Consider the following 13,689-nt stretch of genomic DNA (forward strand, 5'->3'; position numbering starts at 1 on the left):
TTTATCACAGTAGTCATTTTAAATCAGTGAATCTCTGTAACTTCATGAAATTTTAATGTATAATGTATAAAAATCCAGCTATAATACAGCGAGTGATTTAACCCTTGATTTCACTGGGTATATTTATGATGATGTATGAATACTCAGGTACAGGCATATGCTATATAGAAGCCGTGATGCTATAAAATAAATCCAGTCTGTGCTTGTGGTTGGAGTAAGCATGAATGCTTGATTCAGTGCTATATTGTTACATCCAGCTACATTACGTCACGACCAATACAGTTACACTACAGCTCTGGAGCATATGCTACCCTGGACTTGGCCTTCATCTCTGTTTCTCTTTCTGCCTCTTCCTCTATCTCTCTCTGTCCCGATGCCTCCAGCTCCAGATGGCCTCTTGCCCCCGAGGCTGGCAGCTGCCACTTCCACCTCTTTGCAGGTGGCATGGCGCAGTCCCTCGCGCCCCAATGCTCCTGGGACGCTGCGCTATCAGCTCCAGATGAAGAATCCGGCCACCCAACACGTCCTCCAGTGAGTCTCCATCCAGCACATACTAATACGTGGCTATGTCTCACACACTTACACCAGCTGCATATGTAGGTCACTGTCATTGTGGAGGGATCTTGCTTAGTTAATAATCATTTTGAGAATTCTCAGTTATGCATGGTAATAGCAATTACATCAAAGAAGTTTTTGTTTGTTTCTTTCTTTCTTTTTGACTATTGATTATTGCCCATAAAAGAAGCTTTCATATGTATCCTGTACATATAGTCCAGATTGTGTCTGTGATGCTGTAGAAATGATTTAAAGACCGTAAAATCTACACAAAAGAGAGATTTATACTCTTAGAGGAAGTGTAAAATTCCATATCATAGCAAGGAGACCCAGGGCTGATATCTAAAATGACTAACTTCATCTGATATGTATGCATTACATGCTCCTTGACAACAAATTGCTATTTAATCAGAGATGGGGGAAAATTCTCATTCTGTTGTAATAAATAAATGACTAGGTCCATGTATTATATATCAGCCTCATTTCCTGCCATTCTATTCAAATGTATTTCATTGTTCAGGTGATTTTTTTTTTTTTATTATAGTCCTATAGTAAATTTGATAGCGAAGCTTGCTGAAAATTGGCGCTGCTCAAAAACTAGCATGAAAACACCAAGAGTCATAAGGCATTTAATGAGTTATGTGTATAGACTTGTTTTAGCAGGAAATCAAAGAAAATATGCTTGTATATAATTTCATATCTCGAGCATGGAAATGGAGGATGTTCAAATTGATGAGCTCATTTTAATTTGATCAGAGCATGTTGATCTGATTATTTTTGCACTAAAAGGAAAACGTTTAAGTTTCAGACGGGAAGTCAGAAGATTTGGTTCACGTTTATTGATGTATAAAGCATTCCATGATGTTTTCTGCCTGTGTGTGTGTGTGTGTGTGTGTGTGTTCTACAGACTGGTGGATAATGAGACAGAAACAGTCTTCACTCACTTGGTGGAGGATTTAGAACCGTACACAGAGTACCAGTTCAGACTGCTGGTGTCTAACCACTATGGAGAAGCTAGCAGCTCCTGGGTGTCTTTCCGTACTGGCCAAGACCGTGAGTCTCTCTCTCTCTCTATCTCTCCCCCTCTCTCTCTCTCTCTCTCTCAAACACACTCATACGCACATACACAATTATGCATTCACTAGAAATGCACACATTAATACAAACTTATGCTCGTCACAGACACTTATGATACAATCATCTGTATGATAAACCTTATTCAGCACATGTAGCAGCAGAAGAGCAGGTGTGTGTGTGTGTGTGTGTGTGTGTGTGTGTGCCCGTGCACCAAAACTGAGGTGTATGTCTGCTAGATGACCTACTTGGTGTCATTGTGGACTGATTACCGTAATAGAATCATATTAGAGTTCATAACAGACACTCTTTGCTAAGTTATAAATTAATTATACTTCAGTCTATTATCACATGCATTCTAATTAAGGAGCTACTATTTGCATACACTCAAAATGCCCTGTATTATGGACCATCACCTCTTCATTACCATGCAGAGTGCTACACCCACTTTCCCCTACACTCTCTCTCTCTCTCTCTCTCTCTCTCTCTCTTTACAACTTTTTACAATGATTTATACAGTAAATGGAACTGCAGTTTTAATTTCACTGGGTAATTGATTAAAACTGACTATCAACTGCTTTGACTGCTCATGCACATCAATTATCTTTGATTTCCCATTAAAAATCATTTCAATGTGTGTATCCCAAACCCCGTGCAAATACATAGGATGTGGATCAACCCCCAACTGACATCATTCACACAGAAAAAACACACACTCGACAGGCATGTGTAGTATACACACATAGATTTGTGCAAATACTGTATATTGCTAACATGTTTGCATGTAAAAAAAATAAATAAATTAAAAAAAAAGAATATGTTTTTTTGCCAAAATGCAATATATCCATCAGAAATAACAGGATACTCTAAAAATTGAAATGTCTAGTGGTTTTTTAACAATAAATGAGTAGTAATGAATAGGACCTGAATTCTGTTAAAGTATCTTATGATAATAAAATGGAAAAAAAGAACATTACCGTGTATATGATAATCAATAAACAAAATAATTATCAATTTATATGCAGAATAGTCAAAAATATCAATAAGGTTAAGATACCAATAGCTTTCCGCACTTCAAAAAGGGAATATGTGGTCAGTCAGATTTAAAACATCATGTTACATTTAGTTTACATAAAAATATCAATAAAAACATGATTTCATTGCTTACACTAAATTTAATTTGAGCAAGGTTCTAAGGAAAAACTCCCTGAGACGATATGAACAACTTATGAATATGAGCATCAGAGTTTATTTCTAAATTCATTATAGTTTGAACTTGAAGTCTATTTTGTTGAAGTTGTCAACTGTTCAATGATGGAGACTTGAGTGCAGAACTGTTCATAGCAATTGCAGTCCTAAGGCTATCCAAGGAAGAACATCTACAGCCATCTTTATGGTTTCTAAATGGTACCATCCACAGTAATCTCACTGATCTTTAGACTGTCCATGTGGGGCCATCCTCAGCGGTAGCGAGTGGTTTTCAGGTGATGAGAACTCCAGCCAGAAGTAGGGCATCCGGATGGATCAGGCAGGTCCGGAGAGCAGAAGGGGTCACGATCACTGATAATTACTAGTTTGAATTATGTAGAGTGAGTGTGATCAATTCACGTAATATTAACATGATCCAATTACGCTATAAAATCTCACGAGGATGTTGGCACTGACAGGAAGAAATAACTTTAGTATTAAATTAACTTAATTAAATCAACACAACACAACAGAGCAGCAGGTAACGTTGCTGCTTCACAGTACCAGCGACTCGGGTTTGATCTTGAGCTCGGCTGAGAGCACAGGGTTTGATTTTATTCAGGGCTCTGTATATATATACATGATCAAATCATGTTGGATGTACAACAACAAATTGTGTTAATGTAACTCAATTCATTTGTGTGGAACCAATGTACGCATTTAAGTAGATTCAGTGAGCTTTTTTTTTTTTTTTTTTGAGTGTGCATGAAGTAGGTTAAGATGATTTGAATTTGTTGATTAGGTTTCTGTTTATGTTCAAGTCTGCTCTCAGACAAAAAATCAAAAAGTTTAATGACTTTTCAGCCTACATCAATAACACTGTAAAAGTTTTTAATTTAAGGCCAACATGTTAGATTTTTCTGCAGACGTGACGCTGATATGAAGCCAATGTGAAAGCGTGTTAGCTAGAAAAAGCTCTCAAGCATGGAGATTTGTTAAAAACAGACGTGGTGAAGAATGTGTTTTAAAATGTAACAGTTTGTAATGCAAGCAGCCGTAATTAGTATGTACACTCACAGAGCGCTGTATTAGGATGCTGCCATCATGTGGCAGCAGTGAAATGCATAAAAACATGCAGAAACGGGTCAAAAGCTTCAATTAATGTTCACATCAAACATCAGAAGGGGACTCTGTGAATTTGCTGTGGCATGGTTGTTGGTGCCAGATATGCTGGTTTGATTATTTCAGGAACTGCTTATCTCCAGAATTTTCACATGCAACAAACTGCAGTTTTTGCAGAATAGTGTGAAAAAAAAATCCAGTAAGGGGCAGTTCTGCAGGCAGAAACTTCTTCTTGATTTCAGAGGTCAGAGGAGATTCGCCAGACTGGTTCAAGCTGACAGGAAGTCAAATAGCCACTCTTTACAACCATGGTGAGCAGAAAAGCATCTCAGAATGCACAGCACATGGAGCCTTGAGGCAGATGTGCTACAACAGCATCGGGTTCCACTCCTGTCAGTGAAAGGACAGGAAACTGAGGCTACAGTGCATATAGGCGCAGCGAAATTGTACAGTGGAAAAGTGGAAAAAGACCTGGCGACATTTTTCCAATCTTAAACTACAGCCACCCATAATCATTCAATTATGTTAATAAAAACACAAAGCGAGAATTTGGTATATAACACAGTTTGGAAACAAATTCTTCAAATACACGTTGCCATGAAGGAGCTGATTGATTGTTTACTGTTAAAGGGAACCTGTACATTTCCTGGGAATAAAGAAAAGCACACACATAATGAAAGAGTTGTCGGAAAAGCCACAATAAATTAACAGTAGGAAAGAATTGAAGAGATTTGTCAAAGTAATGATCTCATATGATCAAGGGAGAGACGAAAGGACGAGCAAGGTAAAATAATAGGAGAGGACCGTATGTCTAATTTTCTGTTTTTTTTTTCCTCTCAGCAGCAATAACTTTTCTTGTCTCTAATTTAGAGATACCCCCAGAGATAGTTCCCTTCTGTTCTCCCCAATGCAATGTTTAAACACTCAGGTGAAGGCTGTGCTGGCCTACATTTTCACACCCTAGTGCTAATCACAAATAATTACTACGGCTTCATTTTCCTTCTTTGTTATTTTTGTTTTTAAATATTTCTTTTTTTTTAATAATTTTTTAGCATGAGTCTTATTTCTTGCCAAAAATAGCAAGCATAAATGGTTCTATACGTTTAAGGTATCTTGGTATTTCCATTGAATGGAAGCAGTGGCTTGAAGGAAACTTTTCTAGTGAAGATGTATGAGCGTTTTATGTATTCAGAAGGCTCTCTTGCCTCTGATTTTATCATTCCATTAAAATTTTATACCCATCTTTTTAATGTAATTCCTTACAGAATTTTTGCTCCTTTGACTTGACAGCCGGTCCTGTGAACATAAACTTTAGCATGTAGGCTTTCCCTTTCGTTCCTGCCTGTCACACGTGCACATTTACATACACGTGAACTGTTTTCTGTACCTGTACGCACTAGTATAAGGTGCAGAAGATCTTTGCCTCGTCATTTTGTGTTTGTAATTTGTATGCATCTAGCACCAGATGTGTGGTGGTCTAGGAAGATCCTTCACATGATCAAAATTTGACATTTTTTACTATATGTAGTTCTGAAAACTGTAGTTTTCACTGTATATCTGGTACATCTGGTAATGTGAAAACCACATATAAAGATTCCATTTCAACTCAACTGAAAAATGCCCTGCCTCCCTCTCCATTTATAACCTAATCTACTTATGGAAAAACAATATTACTGCCAAATTTTTTATTTAATATTTTACAGTTTGCAATGGGAAACGAGTTCTCACTGATTAATATTATCATCCATATCAGTCTGTGGCTCATCACCTGTGGTAAGAATCACTCGCCACATTTAAACACAAGCCTCATCATCATCATCTCTTCACTTAACTGATCTCTGATTAATTCAGTCAGTTCTGTTCCGTTGACCAAATTTCTTGTTACTGAATGTCTTTTCATTTATTTAAATATTATAAAACGTTGTCCTCTGTCATCTGTACATGATGATGATGACGTGAGGAGCAGCATGTACATTTTGACAAACTGTCTGATTACAAACTGAGTTAATTACACTTATGTCCATTTCACTATGGTACGTAACTAGCTAACGGCTTGATCGAGGAATGACATTCATTGCATGAGAAAAGCACATTCTTTAGACATCTTTAGGCAGACTGACATAGTTTTTTTTTTTTTTACTTGATCTTTGCCATCACGTGATCTCTGAAACACGAGGTTCTTAATGAATCTAAATTTAAACTCATTTGCATGTTGTTTTGGTAATACAGTACTGTGCAAAAGTCTTAGGCACCCTATAATTTTTTAGTACAAAATCTGTTATAGATTTTTACTTTATAACTTCTACATTATTGATTCAGTACAAAAACATTTTAAATTTCCAAACATTAGTTTACCAGCATAAAATTAAATGTTACAGAAAAATATTTGTCAGTATATAGACAATTGTCAGTAAAGAAAGCAGCGTATTACATAAGAGACCATTTTTTCCGACAAAAAAACATAATGAAGGCTGCTGGGTTTTGCTGCAAAAATAAGAAGCGGGTGTGACAGTCAAAGTCTCCAGAAGAACTGTGGCTGCTTCTGCAAGATGCTCAGTAACACTTACAGCTCATTTCCTTATAAAACTGCACATATTGTACCTGAGACTACAATTTTTTTTTTTAAAGCAAAGGATCATCACACCAGATATTGACTTTGTTTCATTTATTACTGTTTACTGCTCTTTATAGTATTTTTTTTAAATGTAGAAACTGAAGGGTTTTCCCAGACCACCATGCATATATACTAAAAGCTTTTCTAAAGATGGACTCATCAGTATTTTGAAGAAAAGTTTGTTTTCTCTGTCTTAACCTGAGCCTTCAGTGATGGTCTTCCTTCAGCACATTTGCTCTCTTAGGCTTTTCACATGCAGCACTAATATGAGACGCTAATATGAGATGATGCGAGTCATTACAATTCACTAAAATGCACTTTACTACCACATGATGCTTGATTCCTAGTGCCCTCTCCATATTCTTTTTAGGTTCTATCAGCCATCCTAACCTTCACCGCGATCCTCCTGTCCCACAGACATCCACAATGTTAAAAATAACCCTCTCTTTCTTTTCCTTGGCCACCCCTTCCTTTCATGCCTTGTCAATTGATTGTGTTATTATTATGCTAACCAAATCCTTATAAATGTAATTTAAGGCTTGGTGGCCCACGCTCTTGTTTTCCCTTCTGCTGTCCCAGGAAAGACCCAGCTTAGGTATCCCAAACGTCCTGCGATCACAGCCACCGCTGCCGATGCCCTGATGGAGGCAGCCTGGTGTTATTGCGCAGTGTTCTCGTCAGGCGCCCCAAGAGCAGTAAAGCATCAATAAAATCAAAAGCACCTGCATCTTAAATGAAATTTCAATTGAAAAACTTAACAGCCCTTCAAATTGCGAAATTTAACACAGACCAGTAAAGCTTAAATAACACTTTGCCTCTACAGACTGAGGCGAGGCTAGAGAGCGAGCAGAGGAGCCTTGGATCAGGGTGAAGGAAGCAAAGGAGGGGTTTGTGTTCAAGGTGACTTGATTGTCTCATGTGGTAAAATTATTAACAATTAAGGAATTTCTCCAGAGAGACACATTGGATTTGCCAGCACAGGTACATTTGCAGGGTTTTTTTTAAGCAGTGTCAGAGGTGGGGGTGGGATGGGGGCTTTTTCTGTATTCATGGAAGCTCTCGAACCTTTGTGGTAATTGAATCAGTTAGAGTGCTGAGTGGAGCAAGCATAAAAACCTGTTAACCCAAAGGTCAGATCTGTGCATTGTTTATTTATCAGGACAGGGGGGAGCAGAATCTACAGTGATGACCCCCTTCCTCACACCACCTTCACTGCAGACGCAGAACGTACTTCCATATGCGTTAAATGAACGAACGAGTTGTTTTTGTATAATAACACTTAATAGAGTTTGAAGAAAAAAAGCATGGTCAATTTCTTCTTTGCCAGTACGTTGTGATTTAATGTTTAATGTTAAACTGTTCCTATTAGAGGCTTTAGGACATCTTGTTCATGAACCAAATTAACAGAAAAGGTGTATCTCCATTCTGAAACCCTTTTGCACTAATGTTTAGTGGGACTTCCCTTTTTAAAAGTCAGTCATATTCAGTTTGACCTCTGCTAAACATTAGTCTTTGTAGCTTTTTTTTCATATCCATTTAGTTTTGAGCTTAGTTCTGTTTTACTGGTACATACAGCACTGAGCTCTGGGGCCTAGAGCTCATTCCATGTACTCAGGTGGGACAAGGTGGTGATGGGGAGGTGGAAGTGGGCCATCTGTGGGGAGACATCAGCAGCCCAGCATGCATGAGAGAGCGAGAGCCAGTCACCTTGATCAGGCGCGCCCTTGCTGCTTCGCCATTACCACTGCTACTGTGGGACGTAAATGTAGGAGGAAAACATTACCTGCAAATGAGCTTTCATAGGGCCTAAATATCAATCAGACACCCGAGGCTAGAGAGTCAGGCAGAGAGGACGTACGCAAGACACCACACTGTAACTTCCTTTTTATTTTAGGTATCCAGCTTTTCCTTTGAGGAATTTTTTAGTTACTTTTCATCAAACTCATCTCACAAAACTTTAAAACTGGCAAGTGTTAACTGTTAAAATGTTTTTTTTGTGTTAAAGTGTATAATTTATTAATACAGGAGAAATTGAAATACTTGTTATTATTATAGAATAAATTCTGTATTTATATTTTTCTTGCTTTTTATATTAACAGAGGTCAGTTTGTTTATGAAAATTTAATTTCATATTTTTTATGTATATCAAAAATTACTGTATGATTGGCTTCCTCTATCATCTTGAATGTCCTTTGGTTTATATTTTTGTAAAAAAAAAAAATGAAAGTGTGTGTAATTATGAAAAACCCAAGCTGTCTAAACCTGGAGATCCATGAGGATTTTTTGGCAATGTGCGCTGCTGTCCTGGCTGATGTTCTCTGCTAACTGCTCAGATAAAATGACCACTCAGAAGACTTGAATGATTTCTTTCCACTACACTCTTTACATTTACAGCATTTGGCAGACACCCTTATCCAGAACAAGTTACATTTATCTCATTTATACAGCCGAGTAGTTAAGGGCCTTGCAATGACTTGGTAGTACTAGGATTTGAACTCACAACCTTCTGCGCAAAAGTCCAACCTCTTAACTACTGAGCTACCACTGCCTACTGCATACATCACATCACTCTTATCCATAGTTTTCCATAGATAACAGTTGCCAATTACATCCACTGAATACTTCCACAAATATATTTGTTTGTAGTGTGTATTCGTTTAAATGGGCAAGTTGTCAGGGCTAAATGAGCTGATTAACACATCACCATCTCTCCAATCTCATCTTGACAACAACGCTCTTCCAATCACTGCTTTAACTGTCTCAATTCTGAAGTCTAGAGGAGTTCTTAAAACAGCTTTGTGTGGATTATGAAGAGCTGATGTTGGAAAAGTTTGACCAGGTTTTAGGTCACTGAACAAAACAAAAGCTTCTCTTAACTCTTGGTGATGTATTAGGATTCTGTTGAGATCAGACACAGTTCACAGACATTCATAGCCACTTATTCAAGATCCAATATCATGTCAGCATTAAACAGACTTTAGAATTTTGACTCCTGCTTCTGTCTGTGTTTTAGGCCCTGAATCTGTGGACCCACCAGTGCTGTATGAGATCCACCCTAGAAATGCTACCATTTCCTGGTCTCCTCCCACACGCCCTAATGGCAACCTTACGCACTACAACGTCTACCAGAACAGCCAACTCATCACCACCGTGCTTGCCGACACCACCACTCTCACCCTCTCCAGCTTGTCACCCTACCAGCAGTACTTCATCCAGGTGGAGGCGTGCACTGAGATGGGCTGCACCATCTCGACTAATTCACACACACTCCACACACCTGCAGCCCCTCCAGAGGGTGTGACCAGCCCTCGGCTCTACTCGGACACACCCACATCTGTGCTGGTGGCCTGGGCTCCACCCCTGCATCCCAATGGGCCTCTGGAGGGCTACACGTTGGAACGAAGAGTTAATGGCAGTCAGCAGATTTCCAAAGTGGCCACCATGATGCCTAACCAGACTCTCACCTACCTGGACAGCTCAGCATCTCTCAGTCCCTGGAGCACTTATGAATATCGGGTGATTGCCACGACCAGGCAAGGAGGCTCCAACAGCAGTCAGTGGGAAAAGGTCACAACCCGACCTTCACGACCAGCAGGCATACAGCCACCCAGAGTGCTGGTGCTCGGGCCAGAGTCTGTCCAGGTAGCCTTCTGAATGTGCATATGTACATCTGAATGACTATACCATTTTCTGCCAACATCACGCTAGGAACATCAAGCCACATTCTCTTCTAATCTTTCACTGGCAAGCTAGTTATGTCAAAAATGTTTATCTGAATCAGTCAGTTCAGCTAATTTGGTTCAGGATGAAGATCTAACAGTAGTAAGCTATGGTAAGGATAGGTTAAAAAAAGGGGGGCGGGGGGGGTGGTTATGAAAAAATGTCTGTATGGAGAGCTTACCTTGATCTCACACTGAAAACCTGAGAGAAATCAAGCCTTTCATTGAAGGGAATTTCTTCTACTAAAATAAAAACCCTCATCAATTTTTTTAATGTTTTAGATGATTGTCCTGCTAGAAAATGTAACCACCACCTAATTAAAGCTAATTTAATCAAGAACTATTTTACTCTTAATTTTAAAAAGGCAATCTGAAGAAGGTTTTTTTTATAAGGAAAAAGCAGTGCATCTTGCTTAATGGTTCTGTGTAGAACAATAGATTGGAGGGTTTTCCTTTCAGAAAAGATTTCAAATAGAACACCTATAGAAAACAAGAACCACTGTCATGTAGGTTTGTAGACACCTGACCATCACACACATATGTAGTATTTTTTTTGGTACATGACACACGTTACTTATGTCTGACCACGCCCCCTTCTTCCCCAAACTATTGCCACAAAGTTGGAAGCACACAGTTGTATAGGATGTCTTTGTATACTGAAGCATTAAGATTTCCCTTCACTGGAACTAAGGGGCCCAAACTTGTTAGAGCATAACAATGTCCTTGTACACAAAGCAACGTCCATGAAGACATGATTTGCCAAGAATAGAGTGGAAGAACTCGAGTGGCCTGCACAGAACCCTGACCTCAACCCCACTGAACACCTTTGGGATGAACTGGAATTCTGACTGTGCCCCAGGCCTCCTCACTCGACATAAACACCTGACCTCACTAATGCTCATGTGGCTGAATGAATGAATCCCCATAACCACACACTAGTCTAGCCAAAATCTAGTGGAAAGTCTTCCCAGAATAGTTAAGATTATTGTAACAGCAAAGGGGGACTACATCTGGAATGGGACATTCAGAAAAGCACATATGAGTGTTATGGTCAGGTGTCCACAACCTTTTGGCCATATTGTGTAACTTGTTCTCTTGGCGCTATCAATTAAGACTATCAATGCACAGATCACCTCCATTAAAATGCACACTTTCTTATATTCTTGCATCGCTGTCTTACCTTCCCTTAGCTAAAAGTGTTTATTCAGTACAGACGACACCTTCTGAATATCAATCTGTACGCAGCCTGATATCAGCCTCCTAAAGCCCTCAATGAACACGATGCACTAGAGAACCACGTAGCTGGATTCAGAGAACATCGCTGTAGCCCTACTAGATTCTATTCCATTCTCTCTCTCTTTCTCTCTCTCTCTCTCTCTCTCTCTCTCTCTCTGTCTTTCAGTGTCAAGGATCTTGAATAGAAATGCTTACCACTTCAAACAAAATGCATTTGCATAAACTTGTGTGAATAATTCATTTCCCTTAACCCCAGGTTTATTTTAATGCTATTATTGTTTTATTAATTTGGAAACCGCTCCATTTCCGTATATAACTGGATAAGAGTTCTTACACATGTAAGCGCACAAAACAGTTGTCCTCATTAGCATATGAAGTGCGTTTGTTCCTGTCGAGCTGTTTGGTGCCTCTATTGTCTTTAGAATATCTTCTCTTTTCTTAAAAATACGAATTATTTAATTATTTTAAGGATCCAGTGTCATTCCTCCTGGATTCTGCCCAAATCTATGAAATATAAATTATGTTAGAATCATAAGGACTGTATGGTTATGTTGAAACTAAGTGTGCATCCTTACAAGTTGTGCAAACCAATAATGAGAGGAAAGGCTGATGTTCTATAATAAAAAGCATAATATCATATATTATGCTTATTTTCAGGTAGCTTAGTGTGTTACAGAGATGGTTGTTACTTATGAGTAGGCTTGTGAAATATAATGATTTTTAATAGTCTGTGCACGATTTTACACTGCCATGATTTCCAGTGATTTTTACTCCAAATATATTATATTACCAGACCTGCCAACCTTTATGCATTTTGCATAGGAGCGCCGCAATTTAACATCAGAGTACGCTCGTATGAGTTATCACTCAAAAATACGCCTAAAGAGCAGTCATTTTCTCCCACATAAAACAGGATATAAGCCAATCGACATATGAATCTGAAATGACTTGCACAAATGTTTTCAACCACCTGGAAGCCCCACCCCCTTCCTCCATCTCACAAGCACAGTTAACTATATTTAGTTAACCTTTTTAGGAAATAAAAGGGTGAACATTATGACCTAAGAAGATAAAAAAGACCTACAACGGCATGTCAGATCTTTACCTAAAAATCCACCATCCAGCTGAGTTCTTGTGATCGCAGTTCCTGACTGCACAGCTGGAATTTTATCACATCCTTCACTACTCACCTTATGTCTGAAATGGTGGAAATGTTCATGTTGCTGTCTTTTTTGTGTATCACTTCTGGAGCATTCAATCATTTTTAAAATGGTAAATCATGAGCAGGGAAAAATTAATAGCGCACAGGCCTGCTTAAATTAGGATTTAGTTTGTTGTCACACTGTGCAATCCATACATGATTTAGTCATGATTTTAACATCAAACGTTACAATTTTTTTCCAATTCTTTTTTTTTTTTTTGCAATATTATAGCAATAATAGTAAAATTCCATTATACACAGTACAGTAAAGGCTTTCAAATAGAAAAATGTATACAGTTTGTGCTAATTATTAAAAAATGCTTGTATACAGCTATAGATAATAATTGCCTTAACTGAAGAAATATGATTACATTTTTAAAATGAAACCTTTTCTCTATAAGCCTATGTGGAACAGATTTATATTATTATTTTTATTGCCTTTATGTCAAGCTGTGACTTACATTTCTATTAATTTTTATCATCAGAGCTGAGCCCTGCTTCCCATTCTCAAAAAAATGAAGGGGGGGTTTGATGGGGACTGGGGGCTGCCTCCTCCTCCCACTCCAGTTTAACTCCAGTTGTTATAAGAGATTTTTGTAATATTACTATAAATTGTTCTTTTTGGGGGGAGCACAGTTTGCCTCACACCTCCAGGGTTGGTGGTTTGATTCCCACCTCCATCCTGTGTGTGCATGTTCTCTCCTTCGGGGGTTTCCTCCCCCAGTCCAAAGACATGCGCTGTAGGCCAATTGGCATTTCCAAAAATTGTCTGGTGTGTGTGTGTGCGTGTGTGTGTGCGTGTGTGCGCGTGTGTGTGTATGTGTGTGATTGTGCCCTGCAATGAGTTGGCACCCTGTCCAGGGTGAGAGAGAGAGATAGAGAGAGAAAGTTGATATATGGATGAGGACATACAAGCGTTTGGATATACACAGTATTTGAAAGTCTGATGAAGTAAAGCATCTACACATTAACTAATTTCA

The 13,689-nt window shown here is 38.6% G+C and overlaps 1 protein-coding gene across 1 annotated transcript in view; it reads left to right on the forward strand.

Annotated features, from left to right (window-relative positions):
• The window catches only part of ush2a (Usher syndrome 2A (autosomal recessive, mild)), a 208,117-nt gene that overhangs the window by 116,669 nt on the left and 77,759 nt on the right, over window positions 1–13,689 (forward strand). The window contains exons 38-40 of the mRNA XM_053237605.1: window positions 384–531; window positions 1,463–1,608; window positions 9,567–10,195. Coding sequence (XP_053093580.1) covers window positions 384–531; window positions 1,463–1,608; window positions 9,567–10,195 — 923 coding nt within the window. The remainder of the gene's footprint in view (window positions 1–383; window positions 532–1,462; window positions 1,609–9,566; window positions 10,196–13,689) is intronic.

Source organism: Pangasianodon hypophthalmus, chromosome 10 (assembly GCF_027358585.1).
Source record: "Pangasianodon hypophthalmus isolate fPanHyp1 chromosome 10, fPanHyp1.pri, whole genome shotgun sequence".
Taxonomy (NCBI): domain Eukaryota; kingdom Metazoa; phylum Chordata; class Actinopteri; order Siluriformes; family Pangasiidae; genus Pangasianodon; species Pangasianodon hypophthalmus.